This window comes from Leucopleurus acutus (genome assembly GCF_964270905.1).
Source record: "Leucopleurus acutus genome assembly, chromosome: 3".
Lineage (NCBI taxonomy): Eukaryota > Metazoa > Chordata > Mammalia > Artiodactyla > Delphinidae > Leucopleurus > Leucopleurus acutus.
In genome coordinates, this window is record NC_139145.1 from 48,811,677 (window position 1) to 48,834,732 (window position 23,056).

At 43.8% G+C, this 23,056-nt stretch overlaps 1 protein-coding gene across 1 annotated transcript in view; it reads right to left on the reverse strand.

The window, feature by feature from the left end:
• SLC36A1 (solute carrier family 36 member 1) overlaps window positions 1–15,038 on the reverse strand; it is a gene marked incomplete at its 3' end in the record, with an annotated part of 51,989 nt that extends 36,951 nt beyond the window's left edge. Inside the window, exons 1-2 of the mRNA XM_082835215.1 lie at window positions 14,968–15,038; window positions 3,600–3,747 (exon numbers count right to left, since the gene is read on the reverse strand). Of these exons, the coding sequence (XP_082691341.1) occupies window positions 3,600–3,742 (143 nt within the window). The 5' untranslated portion in view covers window positions 3,743–3,747; window positions 14,968–15,038. The remainder of the gene's footprint in view (window positions 1–3,599; window positions 3,748–14,967) is intronic.
• Window positions 15,039–23,056: the final 8,018 nt, after the last annotated feature.

Genomic DNA, 23,056 nt, shown 5'->3' on the forward strand with positions numbered 1-23,056 from the left:
CAAACCACCTGCCTACCAGAGGCCTCCCCAAAATGCCTCTGAGCTGGGTTTCATGGGAGATCAGGTCCCTCCAGCCCTGGCTCTGCCATTAACTCCATATGGCAATTCCCTTCCCTTCTCCGGTCCTGTTCTCTCATCTGTCGAGTGAGGGGACTGGACCAGAACACCACACTTCAGCTCTGAAACAGCAGGATTCCAGGCAATTGACCAAAATCATGCTTTTTAATCAATGGCCATGAGCTGGGATTACCCAAACCCATATGACCTATCACAAAATCAACTCCATGGACTGCAGAGTCTTAACTGCAGGGGGTGGGAGGGAGAAATAAGCCTCACACATCTCTGTCATCTCTTTACGCTCCAAATCTGTTCTTGTACACTTGTTTGGTCTTAGGTCCCCTTTATACACTTATGAATTATTGAGGATCCCAAACAGTTTTTGCTTATATGGATTATGTCTGCTGACATATATTATATTATAAATTAAACCAAGAAATTTTAAAACATTAATTTAAAATAACAATAAACCTATTACATGTTAATATAAATAACCAATTTTTAACAAAAAGTAATCTATTTTCCAAAAAGTATAATGTGAGAAGAAGGACACTATTTTCCTTCTTTGCAAATCGCTTTAATGTCTTGTTTCACATCTGGACTATCTACTTCTGCATTCAAGCTGTTGTGATATGTTGTTTTGGTGGAAGTACCTGAAGAAAATCTGTCCTCACACAGACATGTAGTCAGTATGTATCTTAATAGCCTCTTCCGACAATTGTGATAATTTTTCTTTGATACTACACCAAAACTCGACACATGGAGTGTCTTAGAAGCTAGTTGTAATGTGGAATCTGACCTTTTCATCCTCTCTTACACGAAAACCCACTGGTAATCTTGCTCCTTGGATGGATCTTTTACCCACGCACAATTTTCTAACATCGCCCTTTGGTCATCTGGGAAGATACTGATTCCCTGAGCTATGTGGATCTTCCAACTGCTGGCACATTTCATTACACGATATCAAAAAAAGTCACATTCATTAATATCATTCCTAATCTCATCAGAAAAGTCTTTGAGTAGAGGGAAGCTGTCAAGGTCACAGTGCTAGATACGAGTTTGTTTTTTTTTTCTGATTTTGCTCGAAAGCTCAAATTTCATTGTGGGCAACAAATACTACTGATTGTTTTTCTTGAGGCGACGGTCTCATTACTGTCATTTTCAAGAAAATGTCTGCCCAGTACTCAGGTCTGAATGACCTATACTTTGTTAGCTGTTCAGTAGAAGTATTTTTTTTTTTTTCAGTAGAAGTATTGCATGTGTACTTTCCATTTTGGCACACAGAATATTAAAAGACCTGTACCGAAGGGTCAAGATTTAACAAAATTAGTAATTTGACTGCTTCATCAAGGACGTGCTTAAGTGAAACCGGCTTATCCTTTGTATACGTATATGTGTGACGGTGAAAAATACGATGACAAGCATAATTTGGTGCCACCGCCTTGATTTACACTGAGGCGCCAGCAATTTTACCCATCATTTCTTCTGAACTGTGACTGCAAATGTCAACACAGTGGAAAAACAAATCGCAGCTTAGTATTATTATGAAAACAGTTTTGACTTCGTGAGCTTCTTAAAATGGGCTTGGGAGCCCTGAAGGGTCTGAAGACCATTCTTTGCAAGTGGCTGCTCCAGGTCACCTACAGAAAACCGGTTTCAGTCAACTGGTTTCTCAGCCTGCCAGCCTGGAGAAAAAGTACCAAAGCCTGATCAAGAGCAGGATAATGTAGCTCAATAGGGCAACAAGAAAACTTTACCCAAAAGAGTAAAAAATGAGGCTGTCATCAAAGCAGTCGACAGCTTGATAACATTCAAGTGTTAGGAAATACCCTCACCAAACACATCATCATGGAAGCATCTGGGGTTCCTATCTGCACCCCTGATTAGAGATTTTTACTGAGCCCTAAACCCTTAGAAGTGCCTGGTGTGTACACGCTTTTTGTACATGGAACGAAGTACATATACTTTGCTTCTTGTACTTCGTTCCATGTACTTTTTCCATATTCCCTGGCGGTCCAGTGGTTAGGACGCCACGCTTTCACTGCCAGAGCCCGGAGTCAATCCCTAGCTGGGGAACTAAGATCCCGCAAGCCTCGCGGCCAAAAAAAATAATGACAAAAAAAAGAAAAGAAAAAATAAATATGAAAATCTAGACCCCATACGGCAAGCACTGCACAGACAAGCTGATGCCTAAGAACAAGGAGCAAAAACTGGAAAGGAAACTAGAGAGAGAGAAGCTTGGAAGAAGTATTTCACAGTAACAAGAGTGACTTCTGAAGGGACGCTATCAAATGTCATTGGCTGCATCTGACACTCCTTCCACCTGGGGGAAGCCAATTAGGTAGGTAAGGTTAGGGAAAAAAGAGGAAAGACAGTCCTCACTGCTGCCAGTTGTGGTCTAAGCAATATTTTCCATCAGCTAACACTGAAAGCAAATGGGGGAATCTAAAATAGCATGCCACAGGAGAAAGAAGTTATGGAGACTGAATCTTTATGAGCAGAAAACCAGCTAGAGGTGGAGAGGGGCTTATAACGTGGGCCAACCATCTCCTCTAGTTCTGAGTTCACTAGGGAAAATGCCCTGCACAAGGAGAGATTGCAGCTAGGTGGAGCTTCCCCAGTAATGAACTCCAAGAGAAGCTTCCATGGTCTCCCTGGGCAGTCACAGTGGGACAGTGTGAGTCAAGAACGTAATGGATCCCTCAGTTAAGTCACACCCAACCCACAAGGGAACACAGAGCAGGTGATGGCAAAGCTTGAGGAATAAAGAGAAGGGCTGCAAAAGATGGAATGCTGGGGTCCAGAGAAAATGTCGGGGCTCTGCTGACTTTCAGAACTGAGCCAGACAACTCAGTGGAGTAGAAAACCCTCCTCTGAATCTTTTCATTTGAACAGTGAGTCGGTATAGCTTCACGGGGTAGGGGGGTCCTCAATTTTATCTTACATTTGGAAAAACTGAGGCCCATAGAGGGCCAAACTCACCCAGATGAGACTTGGAATTCAGTTTCCAGGGGTAAGACTTAAACCCTCCCAAGGGCATGCAAAGCAGATCACCTTTAACAAGGCCTTGAATGTTTTAAGGGCAGGAGAAGTTATTCCTCCCTCTTCCTACTACTTCTTCCGCCAAATGTCCTAGTTGATTGGTGATGGGGACGGAAGTCTGGGGGAGACTTTGCAAAGGAGGCTTCCAATTGGACTTGGAGGCATGTAAGGTTCTAGCACAGACGACTCATGGCTCTAAATTAAGAGAATGTTCTCTCTAGAAGTTTTTCTGATGTTCAGGCTCTTACTCGGCACCAGCCTTCTGGGACCACACAGGTGAAATGAACAAAGACTAAGAAACAGACTAGAGAGTGGCAGACAAGAAGCGTAAATCTCAGCACCATTACTCACTCAATCTCTTTACCTCTTACTTTCACCTGTAAAGTAGGGAACTGATAAAAATAGGGGAGCAAAAATAACTCTAATGGAGATTACGTTACTAATACAGAATTTAGGAATACGAACCCCACCCAGGAGGGTAGACAGGAACAGCTACTTACGTTGTGCTGTTGCTTTCCCCGAACCGCTGGTAGGATCCCGGGGAAGAGAAGCTGTTCAGGCCTTCGGACGGACTCTCCTCCGGGCTCACGTCGGTGGAGCTGTAGTCACGGTAGTCCTCGTTCCGAAGTCTCTGCGTGGACATGGTAACTGGGGGGACAGGGGCAGTGCTAAGACCTCCAGTGGCTGGGGCCTTTAGCTCCAAGCCTGGAGTCGGCTCTGGGGCAGAAGCAGCCATTGCCACAGTAGCCCAGTGACAGCTGCACTATGGATTAAGTACAATGAGGTTGCCTGATACCAAGAGAAATGAAAAAGGTACAAAGTACACATGGGCGGGCTGAGCTCTCTCGGCTTCTCCCTCGCAACCTATCTAGTCGGTGCCACACTCATAAGTTTCTAAATTTGCCCGCACACCTGGACAGAGCAAAGGTGAGGCACAGCTTGGGAGGGATGGGGGAAGACACAGACAGGCACTTCTAGGCAGCCTTTCCCATTCCTTAGGTTGGGATTAACGACCCCTTCCTTTGAGCTAATTTCTTGGACCCTGAACAATACTGACATTGTATCTACATCCACCTTCCAAGAGCAAGCTCTCAGAGGATGGGAACCTAAATATTCCTAGCTGTATTCTGTTTTTCCTCTGCATTCGGTCCAGAAAGAGCCTCTTCTGCATTCCAGAAATCCCTTCTAGATCATCTAATTCTGCTCAAACTTGCCACCAGGCCCCAGAGCCACAGATGACCTTCTCTTTCTCTCTGCCGTGATTTCTGGTATGTCCTATACTCTTTGGAGGTCATCAGTGATGCTCATTCCCTCATCCTAGGACTCTTTTCTTGCAACCAGCCTGCATACTGAGAAATGGCAGCTGAAAGCAGCACAAAGGATGACCAGGAGCATGAGACGTGCTCACCACTGGCCCTTGTAGCAACATCTCCCCGACGCAACCCTTCTCCTTTTTTGCCAATTTTTCAAAAGCTGGTGCAAGAAGAAACCCTTCCTATTGTGTGCTGAGGAAGGATGGTGAGGGTGGTGTCCCATGAGTGGAGTTTTTAATAATTATACACCAGAAAAGAGAAATACAAGGACTTCGCTAAGATACACTATAAGGATACATTTTGAGAGCTGTGTAGGCTCCCAGAATCCCAGAGACGGTTGCTAAAAGAGCCTTCGGAGGTCATACCAAACTACTCATTTCACAGATGAAGAATCGTTCCCCCAGAAGATGAAGGGACCTGCTCTGCTACAGCCAGGTAGCACCAAGCCGTAAACATACATCCCGACGCCCTGCCTAAATCTGGAAACACCTACTGAATACACTGCCAGTTGCAGTGATGGAATATCATAATGAAAGAGAGTCAACTTCCTCCAAGAATCCGCAGTCAAGTAAGGAAGAAAAGGCTCATGAACATTAAAAATTATCAATAAAAATCCTTCCGACACTTGGCAGACTGGCACAACCAGCTGCCTATAAGGGGTTCTCCCCCAGCACGTGGCTGGATGCCCATCCTTAGTCTGATGTGCTGTCTCAGATGCCTGGTGAAGAGACAGGATCTCTGATGGCCATCACAACACACCGTCCCGCCCAACACCCATCACTAGCTGCCAGAGGATAGACAGCTCAGTGTCAAGTGCTCCCAGAGGTCCAGTCCCAAGGGACTCTTTGGAAACGGACCCCACCTAGCACCTGAGTGATCCAAGGTTGATCTCATTTTCTCCCACCAACTATAATGGAGGAAGGACCCCACGTAATCTCACGAGGAAAGTGCTTCCAAAGCCAGTGAAGGGCCTGGAAGTCCCAGAGAGGATCCTGCCTCACTTCACCACCATAGCCGACTTTGCTAGATATCTAAGTCAGCATCATTTACTCACGTGGTGGAGGAATTCAAGGAAGTCATCTAAGCTCTGGGGCAATGAAATTCTTAAGAGGGCCAGGAAACAAAAAATCTATTTAGTATCTCAATATGAACAGCTGAAAGCTGCTATTCAGGCAAAAGCAATTAAATTAATTGCTATGAATGTCAGAAGGCCTGGGTGCTAAAGCTGCCTCTAACACCAGTTTGCTCAGTAGCCTGGAACAATTCTCCTTATTTCTCTCGGGTCTTAGTTCCACATGCTCAAAAAGACGGGGCTGGGGCTTCCCTGGTGGCACAGTGGTTGGGAGTCCGCCTGCCGATGCAAGGGACGCAGGTTCGTGCCCCGGTCCGGGAGGATCCCACATGCCGCGGAGCGGTTGGGCCCGTGGGCCATGGCCGCTGGGCCTGCGCATCCGGAGCCTGTGCTCCGCAATGGGAGGGGCCACAGCAGTGAGACGCCGGCGTACCGCAAAAAAAAAAAAAGGCGGGGGTGTGGGGTACGTTGTACTAAACTATTGCTCTAATATTCCAGGAATCAATTAATGCAATTCTTCATGCAAACAGCAGCTAATTTCTAGTCTCTTCCAATACACCAAAAGCATCTGAGGAACAGAGCCTTCCAGGTGAACCCTGCATATTACTGAGGGAGAGGGACAGAAAACAGGCACTGACAAGTTCCCCAATCCCTCCCCATCAACCAAAAACCACTCTTGCTTACTTGGCACAGACGCTCAATTTATTTCAAACACTGTAAAGAGGCCTCTTTATGTTGTGACCCACAGCAGATTATCACTAAGAAAACTGCTCAGAAAGCAGCTGAAATCTACAGATCAAAAGTCCAATGAACAACTGCAGGATGTGGAAGATGTGGCTTGGCAACTGTGTGCATGTTGAAAAAGGAAAAAGAAATGCTACTTATGGGTTTTAGTTGATAAGCCCAACAGAAATCAATGATATCATAATAGATGCCAATTCAACTAATGCAATTCTTGGTTGCACTACAACAAGAGAGAACCCCAGGGAGATGACAGACTGTTCTTTTTTGCCATACCTTGTACTCTGTTCCAGGCAGCACGCTATAAAGGGGATAATGATAAACTGTGGTATAGCCAGGGGTCAGCACCAAGGTCATGAGGGGGAAGAAAACCAGCTAAATAAAGAACGGTTGGAAGCCCTGAGAAGTTTCAACCTGGAGAACTGGCAACTCGGGAGGTAAAAAAACTGTCTTTAAAATCTGTCCTAGGGATCAGATTTGCTCTGTGGAGCCTCAAAGATTACTCAGAAACAGGATCAGTAGGTGGAAAGTAAAGGGAGGCAGGTCCTTGGCTAGACATAAGAAAGACAATTATCAAAAGGAGTTGTCCAGAGCTTCTCTGGTGGCACAGTGGTTAAGAATTCACCTGCCAATGCAGGAGACGTGGGTTCGAGTCCTGGTCTGGGAAGATCCCACATGCCACGGAGCAACGAAGCCTGTGCACCACAACCACTGAGCCTGAGCTCTACAGCCCATGAGCCACAACTACTGAGCCTGCATGCCACAACTACTGAAGCCCGTGCGCCTAGAGCCCATGCTCTGCAACAAGAGTAGCCACCGCAATGAGAAGCCCGCGTACCGCAACAAAGAGTAGCCCCCGCTCGCAGCAACAAAGACCCAATGCAGCCAAAAATAAATAAATAAATTTATTTAAAAAAAAAAAAAAGGGGAGTTGTCCAGATAGATCGCTCTAGGAGATAGTTCCTTATCCCTGGAAAGCTCCAAGCAGAAACCCCTCTCAGAGCTGCTAAGCAGGAATTGAAGCACTGTAGAGGGTGGGTGCGGTCACTCCCTGGAGTGCCTTCTAGGGTTCTTTCTGGCAACCAAGGCGTCCTCCTCTTCTCTCTAGCTGTCCCCACTGAGTGTAAGCCTCCATGGACACCTTGCCTTGGGCTCTCTGTGATGAAACCTGGTTTCTACCGTCTAGTGCTATAATTGCCATTTCCTGCCCTGTGGGAGATTTTATTAGACCCTGTTAACTGTCCAAATGAGTATGGACAGTTAATATTTAAGAGTTGTAATATTTAAGAGTTCAAGACCAGCTCTTCCTTCAGGTTCTTGAGGACAATGGACAGAGTTTATACAATATGTGTGGCCCATCAACACAAAGTAAAATCTCCATAAGATATTTAGACTCTAAAGAGTGTACTAAGGGACTTCCCTGGCAGTCCAGTGGTTAAGACCCCACACTTCCAGTGCAGGGGGCGCGGGTTTGATCCCTGGTCAAGAAACTGAGATCCCACATGCCACGTGGCACAGCCAAAAAAAAAAAGTGTACTACATAAGAAAAGTCTGCATGTTTACTGGCAAACATATATATGTATATATTGTTTTTTTCAAGTGTACATTCAACCAAAATTGCATTGAAATACCAACTATTTGTATAACCCTGATAAATTTCCTTATATAAACTATTTTTAATTAATCAATATTCTCATTATTTTAAGGTTTTGTTCCACTTATTTTATATCTACTCTTCCTTGAATGTATGCAGTACACACACTGATGATCTTTAGTTGTAATATAGTAATATAATGGCCCATCATTATATTAATAAAATAATTTGCTTCACTAGCTCCCAACTGTTGGCTTTTGAGCTTTTTTTTTGGACTATCTTACATCATAGCTAAAAAAATTCCTACAGTTTCTAGTTTTCAAGTCATATCCTTGGAGTAGAGCTAGATGAATAGGCTTTTCTATGGCTATCACCATACAAATGACTGAACTAACATACAGTGTCACTAGCAATATATGGACATGCCTATCTTTTCATAACACTGCCAACTTTGGATTTTACCTTTTTTTTTTTTTTTGGGCCACACTGTGCACGCAGGTTGTGGGATCTTAGTTCCCCGACCACGGATTGAACCTGGGCCCCAGCAGCGAAAGCACTGAGTCTTAACCACTGGACTGCCGGGGAATTTCTGGATTTTATCATTTTTATTTTTGCTATTTCTGATGAATGGGTGGCTCCTTGTATTTATTTTATTTTACGTTTCTTTAATTTCCAACAAAGGCCACTGATAATAAAAACTGTAAGAGCATCTTTCCCCCACCTACCAGACTCATACTTTTGGAAATACTAAACTCATTTTTGAACTTACTTTTGAATATGCTAAAATGTTCTCAAGATAGCTATTTAAGACTTAGTGATTAAATTCTATTCCAAATTCAGTACAATAAACAAGATAAATTCCAATAACGGAAGGAGAATCCATCTGTATGAGTTTGTAGGTCTCTTTCAGGGCACACGGGAAGGTCGGGGAGAGGAAAAGAGAGGAGGGAGGGAGAGGCAGTACTAAAGTGTTAGCTTCATTACTAAAATTTAAACAATACTTCTAAGGGTGACTTGTAAACACATAAAAAATTATCCTCTAAAAACCATTAGAACTAATAAGTTCAGCAAAGTTGCAGGATATAAGATCAATATACAAAAATCAGTTGTATTTCTTTGTACTTTCAGAGAACAATTTGAAAACAAAATTGAGAAAACAGTTCTATTTACAATAGCATCAAAAAGGATCAAATATTCAGGAAGAAATTTAGCCAAGTAGGTGTAAGACTTGTACATGAAAACTATAAAACATTGTTGAAAGAAATTAAAGAAGACCTAAATAAATGAAAAACATCCCAATATTCATGAATTAGAAGATTTAATACTGTTAAGATGGCAACATTCCCTAAATTGATCCACAGATTCAATTGAATCCCTATCAAAATCCCAGCTGCCTTTCTGTAGAAATTAACAAGCCAATTCTAAAATTCATATGGAAATTCAAGAGGCCCAAATTAGCCAAAACAATTTTGGAGAAAAAGAACAAAGTTGGAGGACTTCCCAATTGCTACACAAAGCTACAGTGACCCCAAGACAATACAGTATTGGCATAATGACAGACAGATAGATCAACAGAATAGAATTTACAGTCCAGAAATTAACTCTCATACCTACGGTCAATTGATTTTTGACAAGGGTGCCAAGACAATTCAATGGAGGAAAAAATAGTCTTTTCAACAATTGACACTGGGACAACTGGATATCCACGTGCAAAAGAATGAAGTTGTAACTCTACCTCACACTATATATAAAAATTAACTCAAAATAGGTCAAAGACCTACATGTAGGGGCTAAAACTATAAAAACTCTTATTAGAAAACATAGGTATAAACTTTTGTGACCATGGATTAAGCAGAGTTTCTTATATATGTCAGCAGAAGCACAAGAAAAAATATGTAAATTAGACCTAATCAAAATTTAAAATGTATATGCCTCAAAGGATACCACCAAGAAAGTGAAAAACAACCCACAGAATGGGAAAAATTTTCTGCAAATATATTACACTTCAATAATAAAGTGAAAACCCAATTAAAAAATGGGCAAAGGATCTGAATAATATTTCACCGAAGATGTGAAAATGCCAATAATCATCTGTAAAAATACTCAATATCCTTACCCATCAGGTAAATGAGAAACAAATATCACAATGAGATACCACTTCACACCCACCAGCATGGCTAGACTCAAAGACAGATAATAATAAGTATCCTCAAGGATGCAGACAAATTGTAGAGGGTTCCCTCTTACACTGCTGGTGGGAATGTAAAATGGTGCAATCACTTTGGAAAACAGTCTGGCAGTTCCTCAAAAGGCTAAACATAGTTACCATATGATCCAGCAATGATTCCACTCCTAGGTACATACCAAAATGAAAATGTATGTCCATAGAAAAACATACACACAAATGTTCATAGCAGCATTGTTCCTAGTAGCCAAAAAAACCCCTGATAAATGGATAAATGAAATGTGGAATATTCATACAATGGAATATTATTCAGCAATAAAAAGAAATGAAATACTGATAGATGCTACAGCACAGATGAACCTTGAAGACATTATTCTAAGGGAAAGAAGTCAGTCACAGAGGATCATATAGTGTATGATTTCATTCATATGAAAGTTCAGAATAGGGAAACCTATAGAGAAAAAGTAGATTAGTAGTTGCCTAGAGTTTGCGGTAGGGAGTTGGGAGGGATTAGGGGGTGACAGCTAAAGGGTTCAGAGTTTCTTTTGGGTGATGAAATGTTCTAAAATTGATTATGTTGACGGTTGCACAACTTTGTGAGTTCAGTGGAAAAGCTATTGAATTGTACACTTTAAATGGATGAATAGTATGCTATGTGAGTTATATCTCAATAAAACTGCTAAAAAAAACCCAAAACAGATTTCTGGGCCCAATCTGATTCAGCCTGAGCATTTTAATTTTAACGAGCTTTTTAGATGATCCCGATTACAGGCAGATTTATATAAAGCACTATGAAAAAAAAACATATAGGGCTTCCCTGGTGGCACAGTGGTTGAGAGTCCGCCTGCCGATGCAGGGGACATATGTTCATGCCCCAATCCGGGAGGATCCCACATGCCACGGAGCGGCTGGGCCCGTGAGCCATGGCCACTGAGCCTGCACGTCCAGAGCCTGTGCTCCGCAACGGGAGAGGACACAACAGTGAGAGGCCTGCATACCGCAAAAAAAAAAAAAAAAATATATATATATATATATATATATGATCTTATGATAGGTATACCACAGGCCTCACCTCCTACCAAAGTTCATGGATTGGTGATAATACACAGACTAAAAGTGCTACCTATTATTCTGAAACAATTACATTCTCTGGAACCCAGAGAAACAGCGAATTCTCTAGATATACGTTCTCTTCTGTTGCTGGAATTCCAAAAACATGAACAAGGACACAGACTGTGTTCCTATATGTGGTCTACAGGGAGGGAAGTGAACATTTCTGACATCCACAAGATTTATTTTACAGGACATCAGATAGGACTCCATCTGACCTACCAAAAAAGTACATTCCCTAACTTGAGACTCCTGCCTGAGAGGCTCTGGTGCAAGGACAGCCGCAAAACAGCTGCTGACATCAGCAGGCTCTGCACGGAAGCAGCTGAAAGAGCAAACACACTCACTTTTTACCCACAATTATAAAAACCTCTAAATGTTAGGACCAGGCATGACTGACAGGTAACCAAGCTCCAGTTTCCCATTTATAGGTGAGAAAACCAAGCCCCCAGCTGGCTAACAGTTTGGGATTAGAATACAGCATATCCGATTCCTAGTCCAGTGTTCTTTCTAACACACCATCTATTCTCCCCAAAATCTCCCTGGGAACAAAACTGGGGCAGGATTAGGTCTACAGGGGGAATCCTGAATAATAAAAAGTACACGAGTTCAGAGCCTAGTTGTGTGACCCTGATCTCCCTTTGTCTCAATTTCCTCATCTGAAAAATGTCATTGAGAATGCTTACATCACAATATTGTTACAAGGTAGAAGGAAAAGATGTTAATTATGTTGCCTGGTACATAATGGACTGTCACTAATGGCAGCAACTGTGTTATTACCAGAGAGAAGTTCAAGGACGGAAGTCAGAAGTTCAAGTCAGGGAGTCACTACACAAATAAAGTGCTGCAGGACTTCCTCCATTCCATCACTCTGGAGAGCTGAGCCAGGTCTCCATCTCGGAAACAGTGATCTATGTGCCAAGAGCATCCCAGTAACCCATGTAGACAGATTCCTGAACTTCATGGAAAAGGGAAGCACAGAGGAGTCTTTCCTACTAGAGAGGGTCATTGAGAACTGGCCCCGGGTGTCAGGGATTCCAAGAGAAATGTATGGAAGGAAAAAGAAGAGACAGCACCAAATACAGCATCAGGAGGTTTCTCTTTTGGCATATGCAGAATATCCTATCCACTGGACCCCACACTCATTAAATAGAGACTAGCTTTGTGTGCTCAGACCCAGTAAGGCCCGGCCAAAGGAAGGAGGTACAAGATTCCGCCAAGATCTGGGTTAAGACAATGTGAGCTTCCTCTATGGGAAAAAGAGAAAGCTAGCCTAGGACTCAGTGGGTAGTCACACACCTCTGGAAGAAAGTATGAGGACCAGTCAGCAAAAGTGGAAACCAAAGTCCACTCACTCAGCCCAGCTCTAGGATCTCACTTCAGGTCAGGATGGAAAGAAAGAATATACCATTAACAGAAATGACTCTTCAGCATCTGACCCTGGAAGAGGTATCAAGAACTTAAAGAACTGAGACACTCACTGGGGAAGAGAGGAGGGATAAAAGGAAAGAAAAAGTGGAATATTTAACATGAGAATTGTTATCTGAGCAAAGGGGAAAAATAAAGCATTCACAAAAGTGCACCTTGGTTCCATCTACTCTACCTCACATTCCACATGCTAACAAGTCCAGTCCTAGAATTTCAAAGAACTTCTGAGTTAGAAGAAAACTGAATTTTTTTTTTTGCGGTACGCAGGCCTCTCACTGCTGTGGCCCCTCCCGCTGCAGAGCACAGGCTCCGGACGCGCAGGCCCAGCAGCCATGGCTCACGGGCCCAGCTGCTCCACGGCATGTGGGATCCTCCGGACCGGGACACGAACCCGTGTCCCCTGCATCTACAGGCAGACTCTCAACCACTGCGCCACCAGGGAAGCCCGAAAACTGAAAATTTTATCTAGTCTGACCCTCTACCCAACACAATGACCTAATCTACAACATTCCCAAAAGTAATTGCCCAGTGACAATGACCTCCAGAGACAGGGACTGCCATGCTCTGTGTTGCAACATGCTAGAGCGCTAATTCTTTTAAAGTTCTTATGCTCACCCCCAAACCACTTCCTTTATGGTACTTCCATCCACCGTCCCAGTTGTGGTCTCTGGAACATTACAAAAGAAATGGAATCCACCTCCTTACACTGCCTTTAAAATAGACAAAGCTCTGAGCACTTCAAGCTGCCGCAGGGATGAGGCCAAATGAACAGATACATGCTTTAAAGGGAAAACAAGGACTCAAGAGCAGACAATTATAAATGGCACAATCAGAAAACAAAGGGAGAGAGCCTTAATATGATCATCAGAGCAGGCTCTATTGCATAAGGCCTCCACCCCAAACAGTCTCAAACCCAGAGGGAATGGTTAAGTCTTTTGTGTCCTCTTGACTTCAAGAACATCTTTTAAGAAAACACACTCTAAACATACAATCACGTTAATTACTGTAGACTAGCCTCTCAACAAGAATCAAAGAGGGCCTTGATCATATTTAAAATAATAAAAGTCAAAACCATTTTCAGCTATCAGCATTTAGCTTAGATATAATACAGAGATAGGTAGAAAGAAGAGGTGGATTTCATGATAACCTAGAAATAGGTAGAGAAACTGCTTCCTGGACAACTGAATTAAACCTTTTTGCAAGGGAAATACTAATATACGGGAGAAAAAAATCTCTCTGAATAGACAACAAACAAACTGAGATGCAGAGAATGTCACAGCAGAAGGAGACCTTAGGGATTCCACCCCATCACTGTTCAGACTGGGAAACCTAAACCCAAGCAAGGATGGGAGTCACCCAAGGTTGCAAAGCAAGTGTCAGAACTAGAACAAAATCTCCTGATTCCCCAGTCTCAGGTCTTTCCATTACACCACGCTGCTATCTTCTTTTGGCAAGCAAAACATGCATCCGAATGACCAGCATTCCCCAAATCTAACAAGCTATATTAAAAATAAAGCAAAGGTCTTGACATTCTTCAAGTTAATGTTAGGGCTCTCCACAACCTCAGCTGTGAGCCACCTACCCTCCCAGGAGCATACTCTGCTTCTTATTTCATATTTTGGTATGACTTACACAAAATTGCAGAACGCTTAGAAACAAAACCTACAGAATGATGAGTTTGCAGAAAAATCAGTGAACACTGAATCAGGGAACCACACCCAGAGCCAAGTCGATCCCCGCGGCGATGGAGAATGCAGAGCTAAAAAGGGAGAGGAATGAAAGAAAAGGGGACAGGAAAAGCGTGCTTTTCACCTGTCAAGTTTTCTGCAGGAGGCAGTATGGTGAAAAGCAAAAAGCCACTGGAGCTCAGGAGACTTGGATTCTAGTCGCAGGGCTGCGACTAACTCACAGGATGACCTTAGACAACCCCCACCGCTTCTTGGACCTCGATTTCCCCACAGCTCTAGAAAGGGGTTGCAAAAGATAATTTCGCTGCATCGTGGTAGTTTCGGTATTCTATGACCCAAAGACCCGCTATTAGCAAGTCCCAAGCAGGGTTCCCGCAGCTGGCGGGTCACCTGCCCGCGATGTCCGGACCCCTCTAGAAAGCGCTCAACAGAAGCTCTAGCTGGTCATTTCGGTGATTCTTCCCGTCTCGGGACCTCAGTTTCCACACCTGTCAAACAGGTCGGGGAGGTCAAAGGAGACAGCGCGAAGGACTAGGGATTCTCCACCTCCCCTCATCCAGGAGGAGTGCCCGCATCGCACCGCAGCTGCGATCGGGATACCGAGGAGACTCGGACCCGCAGCCTAAGCCGGTCGGTGCCTGACCCGGAGCATCCGCTGAGCCCGGAGGAAGGCGACGTGGGTCCAGCAGAAGGCGACGACCGGCCGCCAGCCCCAGGCCATCAGCGCGCGGACTCACCGCTCGGGTTCCGACTCCGGCTCTGGCTCCAGCTTCAGCGCAGCAGCCCACCACTCCCTGCCTCAGCTCGGAGCCCTAGCCATGCCCACCCTCCGCTGCCCAGGCAGCCGCTTCCGGGCGCCATCACGTGATCCAGGCTCCCAAACCCGAGGCCCGGATCACATGCTCCCGCGCGCTGCTGCTCCTCCCCTCTCGCGGGGCTCGGGGGCTCGGCTTCGCAGCACCACCTGGCGGCGGGAGCTGCCTCTGCGGGAAGGACGGTGCTCGCGGGATCTGGGCGTGAGCCGCGCGTCGAAGATCCAGGCCCGGCCGCGAGTCCAGAGTCGGAGAGCGCGGTACCCTGAGCTGTGGGCTTGTGAAAGGTGGCTCAGTTTTACCCTAGCCGTACGTTAACACGTCTCACCGAGCATATGTTGCGCTTAATAATCGAGAAATAATGCATCTTTTCCAAACTTTCGTCATACTTTTAAACGTTTGCCCAAACGTGTGGTTGCGACTGGAAATGGGGCAGTGAGGTAAGTCAATACCCTCTTTTTAATATATTTAAAAAATGTAAATAACTTTTTAGTGGCAACAGGGGGTGTATGTCTTATCTACGCTCCTCTTCCCTCCTCCTAGCAGATTTTACTTTTAAAAATTACGGAGCAAAAAAAAAAAAAAAGCTATTGAAACAGGTACAGAATGGATACATCTTAATTATGCTGAGTGAAAGAAGCCAGAAAAAAAATTCTGTTTATATAATATTCTAGAAATTTTAAAATAATCTACACCGACAGAAAACACATCAGTGGTTGCCTGGGAATGGCTGAGGAGATCAGGAGAGGAGAGAGTGATTATAAAGGGACATAAGGAAACTTTCAAGGTGACAAATATATTCATTATCTTAAAAAAAAATTTTTTTAATATAACTTTATTTATTTATTTATTTTTGGCTGCGTTGGGTCTTTATTGCTGCATACCAGCTTTCTCTAGTTGCTGTGAGCAGGGGAGGCTAATCCTCGTTGTGGTGCACGGGCTTCTTGCTGTGGCTTTTCTTGTTGCAGAGCATGGGCTCTAGGCCCATAGGCTTCAGTAGTTGTGGTTCACAGGCTCCAGAGCGCAGACTCAGTAGTTGTGGCGCACAGGCTTACTTGGTCCGTGGCCTGTGGGATCTTCCTGGACCAGGGATTGAACCCATGTCCCCTGCATTGGCAGGCCGACTCTTAACCACTGTAACACCAGGGAAATTCTTGTGTAACATTTCTAATAAAAATATGTTACTGCATTATATAATTTTTACTGAATATTTTAACAGCTTTATTGTGGTTTAATTTATATACAATAAACTGCACATAATTAAAGTGTATAATTTGATAACTTTCAACATATATATTCACCTGTGAAACCATCACCACAATCAAGATAATGAACATGGACTTCCCTGATATATATAAACAGTGAAAATCTCCCTTCTCCCAAACTCACTCTCCTCTCCAAAGATTTACAGTTACCAGCATTTGAGTATTGTTTTCCAAACCCTATGCCATGTATTTATAGAAGTATCTATATATAGGCATGTACAGATGTGTGGTGTTAAAATTTAGAACCATGAATACCAGTACTTACTGTTTTCCTTAAGACTTTTATTCTTCACTGTCTGTACTGTTTAAATTATTTCATAAACATATATTACTTTATGTATATATGTTTAAAATCTCTATATGTTCCATAACCTATATATATATTTTTAAAAATCTATTCCAGTTGATTCATTTCAGCAGGGAAAGAGAAAAGAATGTAGTCAAAATATGAGGATGAATGAATTCATCCCATCCCTGGTAGAAGTCCCCAGTTCATTGACTGCTCAGTGCCAGGAGCTGTGCTTGGAGTGCTGCTGAGTCCAAGTCTAGGAATGCCCCCTTTAGGTCATCTCCCACCTCAAATTTCATTGATTCTTTGGCTCTTCCTAATGCTTTACCCCAGAAAGGCAGAGCTTGTGAGAACCACATAGCTCCCTATTGGAATTACTGATGGAGGTGGGACTTTGCCATCTGCACCTGGGATGCACTGACTCTAGACAAGTTTCTTACTTCTGGGGTGACCACTACACCTTTATCAGAGAGACCCTTGAGAAAAGGCTGCACAATTTTCAGATCCTGTTAGGACTCTATCAGCCTTATCATTTTGCAGCCCTAATTAGAAACTAGCATACAATAACATCTCCTTATCTTTCCCAGATAACTTTTCCCCAATATGCAAATCTCCACCTCTGCCCCCACTGTTTACTCAGAAATATAAAGATTTCTAGTGCAAAATGGTTGTGTAAATAACCACTTTGACTTTTACTCTTAGAAACTGTACAAAAGCAAAAAGGGAAAAAATGCAAATTCTATTTACAGCAAAGCCAGAAGAGAAATATAATCCATAGTTACCAAAATACGTGTAAGGACCAGCAAAAGCAGCTGAGATCAGACAGAAGCTGTGCAGGAGAAAGGAGAAGAAACTCAGAGAGGAGTGAGGGGACCCAGGGTAGGGGGTTAGGGGAGAGGGCAGATCTCAGAAAAGCATCAATAAAAACTCTTTCTGAAGGTGAAGAGCTCACTCAGAGCTGCACAGCTTATATCGCCTTTGTTTGAAACAGCGCTCATGGACAGTTCAGCAAGACTAACAACAAAAACTCTCCTGAATCTCATTTGGATCAGGAAAGCCAAAGAGATGAGGATGACAGAAAGAGCTGCACGGGTGAGCCATATTTGCAGCAGTCCATCTGTGGCAACAGAGAAGAAAAGAGTGGAAATACATGTGTTGGTGAGGATGTGGAGCAACTGGGACTCTCATCCCTTGCTGGTGGGAGTGTACAATGGTGCAGCCACTTTGGAAAACTCGTTGGCAGTTTTTTACGAAGTTAAATGCATATCTATCCTATGATGGAGCAATTTCACTCTTTTTTTTGGGGGGGTGGTACGCGGGCTTCTCACTGTTGTGGCCTCTCCCGTTGCGGAGCACAGGCTCTGGACGCGCAGGCTCAGCGGCCATGGCTTACGGGCCCAGCTGCTCCACGGCACGTGGGATCTTCCCGGACGGGGGCACGAACCCGTGTCCCCTGCATCGGCAGGCGGACTCTCAACCACTGCGACACCAGGGAAGCCCGCAGTTTCACTCTTTACCCAAGAAAAATAGAAGCATATCCACACCGGGCCCAGAGCCTGGTGCGTTGGGTGGAAAATTTAAGGAGGGGCTCCCTCTCAGGGTTGTGCAAGTGCAAAGTTGGCACTTATAGGTACACAAGAGTGAGGGCCTCCTTAAATTTTGTGAACTAGGTTTCCCGGCTTGCCTCACCCTAGTCCTGGCTGTGATCCATACAAAGACTTGTAATAACAGGTTCACAGCAAGCAGCTTACTAAAGCTAAATTAGTAACAACTCAAATATTCATCAATAGATGAATTGATAAACAAATTGTGACATATATAGCAGGAAGGAACTACTGATAAGGATGAATCTCATTATGCTAAGTGAAAGAAGCTAGACACAAGAGACTACATGCTACATGATTCAATTAATACAAATATAGAGAATGAGCAAAAACTAATCTAGTGACAGAAAACTGATCAGTGGTTGCTTGGGATGTGTGGGGTGCGGACTGACAGCAGAGGGACTTGAGAGCTTTCTGGGGCAGTGCTAAAATGCTACATCTTGATTGGGATGATGGCTACGTAGGCTTAAACGCTGGTCAAAAGCCATTACCTGGACAATTAAAATATATGAACTTTATTGTATTTAAAAGGTTAATTTTAAAATTTGAAAGAGATTACCAGACATCTGAGAAAAGCCTCTAAGAAGAAGAATCAAATGCATAAACACATGAAAGCACCTTGGAATGCACAAACACATGAAAGCACGTTGGAAGAAACTATGCAAAACATACAAGCACAAACTGGGGTCCCTGGGCCAACAGTATCAGCATCCCCTGGGAACTTACTGGAAATGCAGATTCTGGGGTCCCACTCCAGAATCTGCATCAGAAACTCCAGGAGTGGGGCCCAGCAATCTGTTTCAATAAGCCCTCCAGGTGATTCTGATGTTGCCTTTTGTTGGAGAAATGCTGCCCTAAAAAAACCTCAGAGAGATAAGATGTTGCAATCATGAAATAAAAACAATATGCTTTAAAAAAGAATATTCTGAAAAAAATTATAAATTTTATATTTTAAAATTAATTTTAAATTAAAATTTGGAAATTGAAAATATAATAACAGAAATTAAGAATCAAATCAAACAGTAAGAAGATAAGGATGAGGAAATGTGTTCATATTTTTATCAATAAGTATTTATTGAGTATCATTGCGCCAGGCTCTAGGGATACAACAGTGAACAAAATAGACAAAAACCCCTGCTCTTGTGCAGTTTATATTTTAGTGGGAGGAGACAGGCAACAGAAATAACTAAGAATAACTAAGTAATATACATATGTCAGCGGTGTATCTGCTATGGAGAAAAGTAAATCAGGAAAGTGGAAGAGGGAGTCTGGAGGCAGAGGGAAGGGATTGCAACTTTTAAATAGTCAAGAAAGCTCTCACTGAGAAGATGAAATGTAAATAAAGACCTGAAATAGGTGAAGAAACAGGCCATGTGAACACTGGGAAGAGCATTCTGGGCCGAGGGAATAGCATATGCTAAGGCCCTGGGGTGGGACTGCGCCTCATCCGTTTGAAGAATGACAAGGAGGTCACTGTGGCTGGAGCAAAGAGAGCTAGGGAAAGAGAAGTAGATTGGGTCAGAGCAACAACAAATGGGTGAAAATTGTATAGTGCTCTGTGAGCCACTTTAAGGGCTTTGGCTTTTATTCTGAGTGAGATGGGAAGATACTGGAGGAGTTTCAGCAGAGGAGTGCCATGATCTGATTTGGGTTTAAAAGGATGCTTTGTCTATTGGGTTGATATAGGCAAGGGCAGAAACAGCGAGACCTGTTGGGAGGCAGTTGTAGTAAGCCAGGATAAGATTGTGATGACTTGACAAGAGTGACAGCAGTGAAGGTGGTCAGTTTCTGAAAATAATTTTATCGTAGGTTGGACACATTGATGGACTGGAAGTGGAGTATGAGAGGGAGGAGCCAAACACTTTGGCCTGAGCAACGGGAAAGATAGAGTTGCCTTTTACTAGAACAGAAAGACAGTGGCAGGGGCAGGTTTTGGTGGGGAGCAAGGGGAGACTGTTGTGTGTGAAGCGCCTGTTAGACATCCAAGGGGAGAGGTCAGGTAGGCATTGGGATGATTGTGGAGAGTAGAGAGGCCCAGCCTAGAGATAAAAAATTGGCCATTGTCAGCATATTTATGGTAGTTAAGCAAAGAGACTAGATGAGCTCACCAGGGAAGTGAGTGCAAATAACTATGGGAGGAAATCCAAAAATCAAGTCTAGGAGAGCATAGAAAGATGACTAGGAATGAGCAGAAGGAACCATGAAGGCACGGTCACTGAGCTAGGAGGCAAACCAGAAGTGGTGGTGTCTGGGAAGCCAAGTGAAGAAAGTTTTTCAAGGAGGGGAGAGACTACCTATGTCAAATGCTACTGCTTGTTCACATAAGAAGAGGACTGAAAACAGACCATTGTGTTTAGTAAAGAATGACCATTGATGGTGTTCAGAAGAGCAGATTCGATTGGCTGCTGGGAGTGAAACCAACTCTGTTTGGAGAGAGTTCTTGGCCAACATTATTTATCTGTATCCCAACCCAATACCATCACCACCACCACCACCCCCCCCCGATTATCTATTCCCACCTAATGCCCCTGCACCCTAAATTATTTTGAAGCAAATTCCAGTTATATTCCTAAGGGAAAATATGAAGAGAATGGTGATACAGCCTTTTGTATAAAAAGGAGAGGGTATATGTTTATTGATTGTGTATGTCATATGAGTCCTGCTCAATTTCCCCTTTTTCTCTCCATCTCTTCTTTCAGGATCCCTTGGGTCCCCGATCCATTTCCTTCACACTCTATGGCAGATGGGGGAAGTGCAGTCCACAGCCAATTAGTTAAGGGGGATGGGAACCAAAGGTCAGTCCCCTGACTTTAAGGTGGGACCAGCTTATGATGCAACTTGTGCTCCAGAGCTCCCTGTGGGATCAGGCTGAAGCTAGTCTCCACCTGAGACTGCATCCTCACTTAGCTTTTCCCTTTTCTTCCCTTCTGCTTCCCTCACACCCCTTCTCCTGAGAACACTCCCTTAGTAAATCACTTTCTTAAGAAACCCTGTCTCAACTTCTCATTCTAGGCATAAGGCATTATCCCCATTTTACAGATGAGGAAAGTGGGCTTTAGAAAGATTTAAAACATTTAGGGTTGCACGGCTGATCATTGCTGAAGCCAGAGTGCCAGTGACCACATACTTGACCATCTCACCGCACCCACCACTCAGCAGCACCCACGGTTAGTGAAGCAGCAGGGTGGGGAACGCCATCAAAGGGCAGAGAACATGCAGGAGCCCAGCCTCCCCGGAGAAGCTGAGCGAACGCCTCCCCAGGTTATGGGTACTGGGACAAAAGTGTTGAGATACAGCTTCCCAGCCTCCTATACCCCTGGACATGACATGACCTCTTGTGGCTTAACCTCCCTGAGCCTCTGCCTCCTCATCTCTCAGCCAGAAGAGGGTCTGATGGGTTTCAGAGCACTTGGCACACTGTACGGATCAATATATCCACACAAGAGGTGATTCTCATTACTCTCACTGTCCACGTCCAGTGGAGGGACAGACCTGGGTAGCATGGGGGGAACATATGTGCTTCGCCTCTCTGGGTTCTTCACTCAGGAAGTGGGAGTTGTTTGGCCTCATGAGGATGGGAAGGGGAAGGGCGACCTACAAGCACCTTAAAGGAAGGAGAATTCCTGCCCCCGCTGTCTCAGAGGGACTCCATGAAAAGTGATGACAATGACAGTAAGATCTCTGATTCACTGAGTGCTGTATGCTTTACAAACTCATTTACTCCCCACTGAGATCCTATGAGGTCGTTATTTTTCATTCCACTTAATAGATGAAACTGAGGCAAGGAGACAGGAAAACTATGCCCAAAGTCACACAAGAATATAGTGATAAAGCCAGGAGTCAAACTCTGTATAACTCCACAGCCAGTGTTCTTAAAAAACATTGGGAATTGAAACCTATTTTTTAATAAATGAAGTCCATACTCACACTTTGTGAGTCTAGGCATCTTGCTGCTTCTTTCCTTTCCCCTTCTTTTATCAACACGTATCTGCTCCTTCCCGTTTTTTCTTGTAGCTGTTTCTTTTCCTTCCCCTTTGTTCTCTTTTTCTTCTATTTACATCCCTAGACATAAAGAGAATGAGGGATTCTTCCAGGGAGCCTCCTTTAACTCTAGATTATCAGAGCTGGAAAGCCCCTCTTGGGTCAGTGAGTCCAACCTCTCATCCTTAGTGGAAAAACTGAGGCCTCGAGAGGAGGGGCAACGCACCCAGAGTCACACACGTCATGTGTCTCTTGGTTCTGGCTTCCCAGCCCTTGGCCCCCACATACATGGCAGTTACAAAATAGCACATGTAGAAGGAGCACATTTGGTTAAGGAAAAAACAAAAACACCCAGGGTACACAACACGGTCTCTGTATACATAGCTGCATTACATGTATTTAAGATGGTGTGGTATAAAAATGTTAATGAAGTCCTACTTCGTATGCAGAATTTAGAGTATTTAGAATCCTACCCAAATTTAAACTTTCACGAGGTATCTTATAATAGCCTGACTGATGTTCAAAAGAGTGAACTGTAAAGTGTGCTACACTTCGGCTGGGACACAGAAGTGCCCACCCATTTTTGTCAGAAACCAGAGAGAAATGCCGTTGTTCACATGGAACTTCTATGGGTGGATTGAGTAATTATCTGTAGTATAAGCATTCTTTGTTAGTGTAATTTAAAATATTCTGTAAGCCATAACAGTATAATTCAAGAATTCATTAAGTGGCACAGTGCCAAAAAGTTCACTTAAAAATTCTTAATTTGGGGGCTTCCTTGGTGGCGCAGTGGTTGAGAGTCTGCCTGCCGATGCAGGGGACACGGGTTCGTGCCCCGGTCCGGGAAGATCCCACATGCCGCGGAGCGGCTGGGC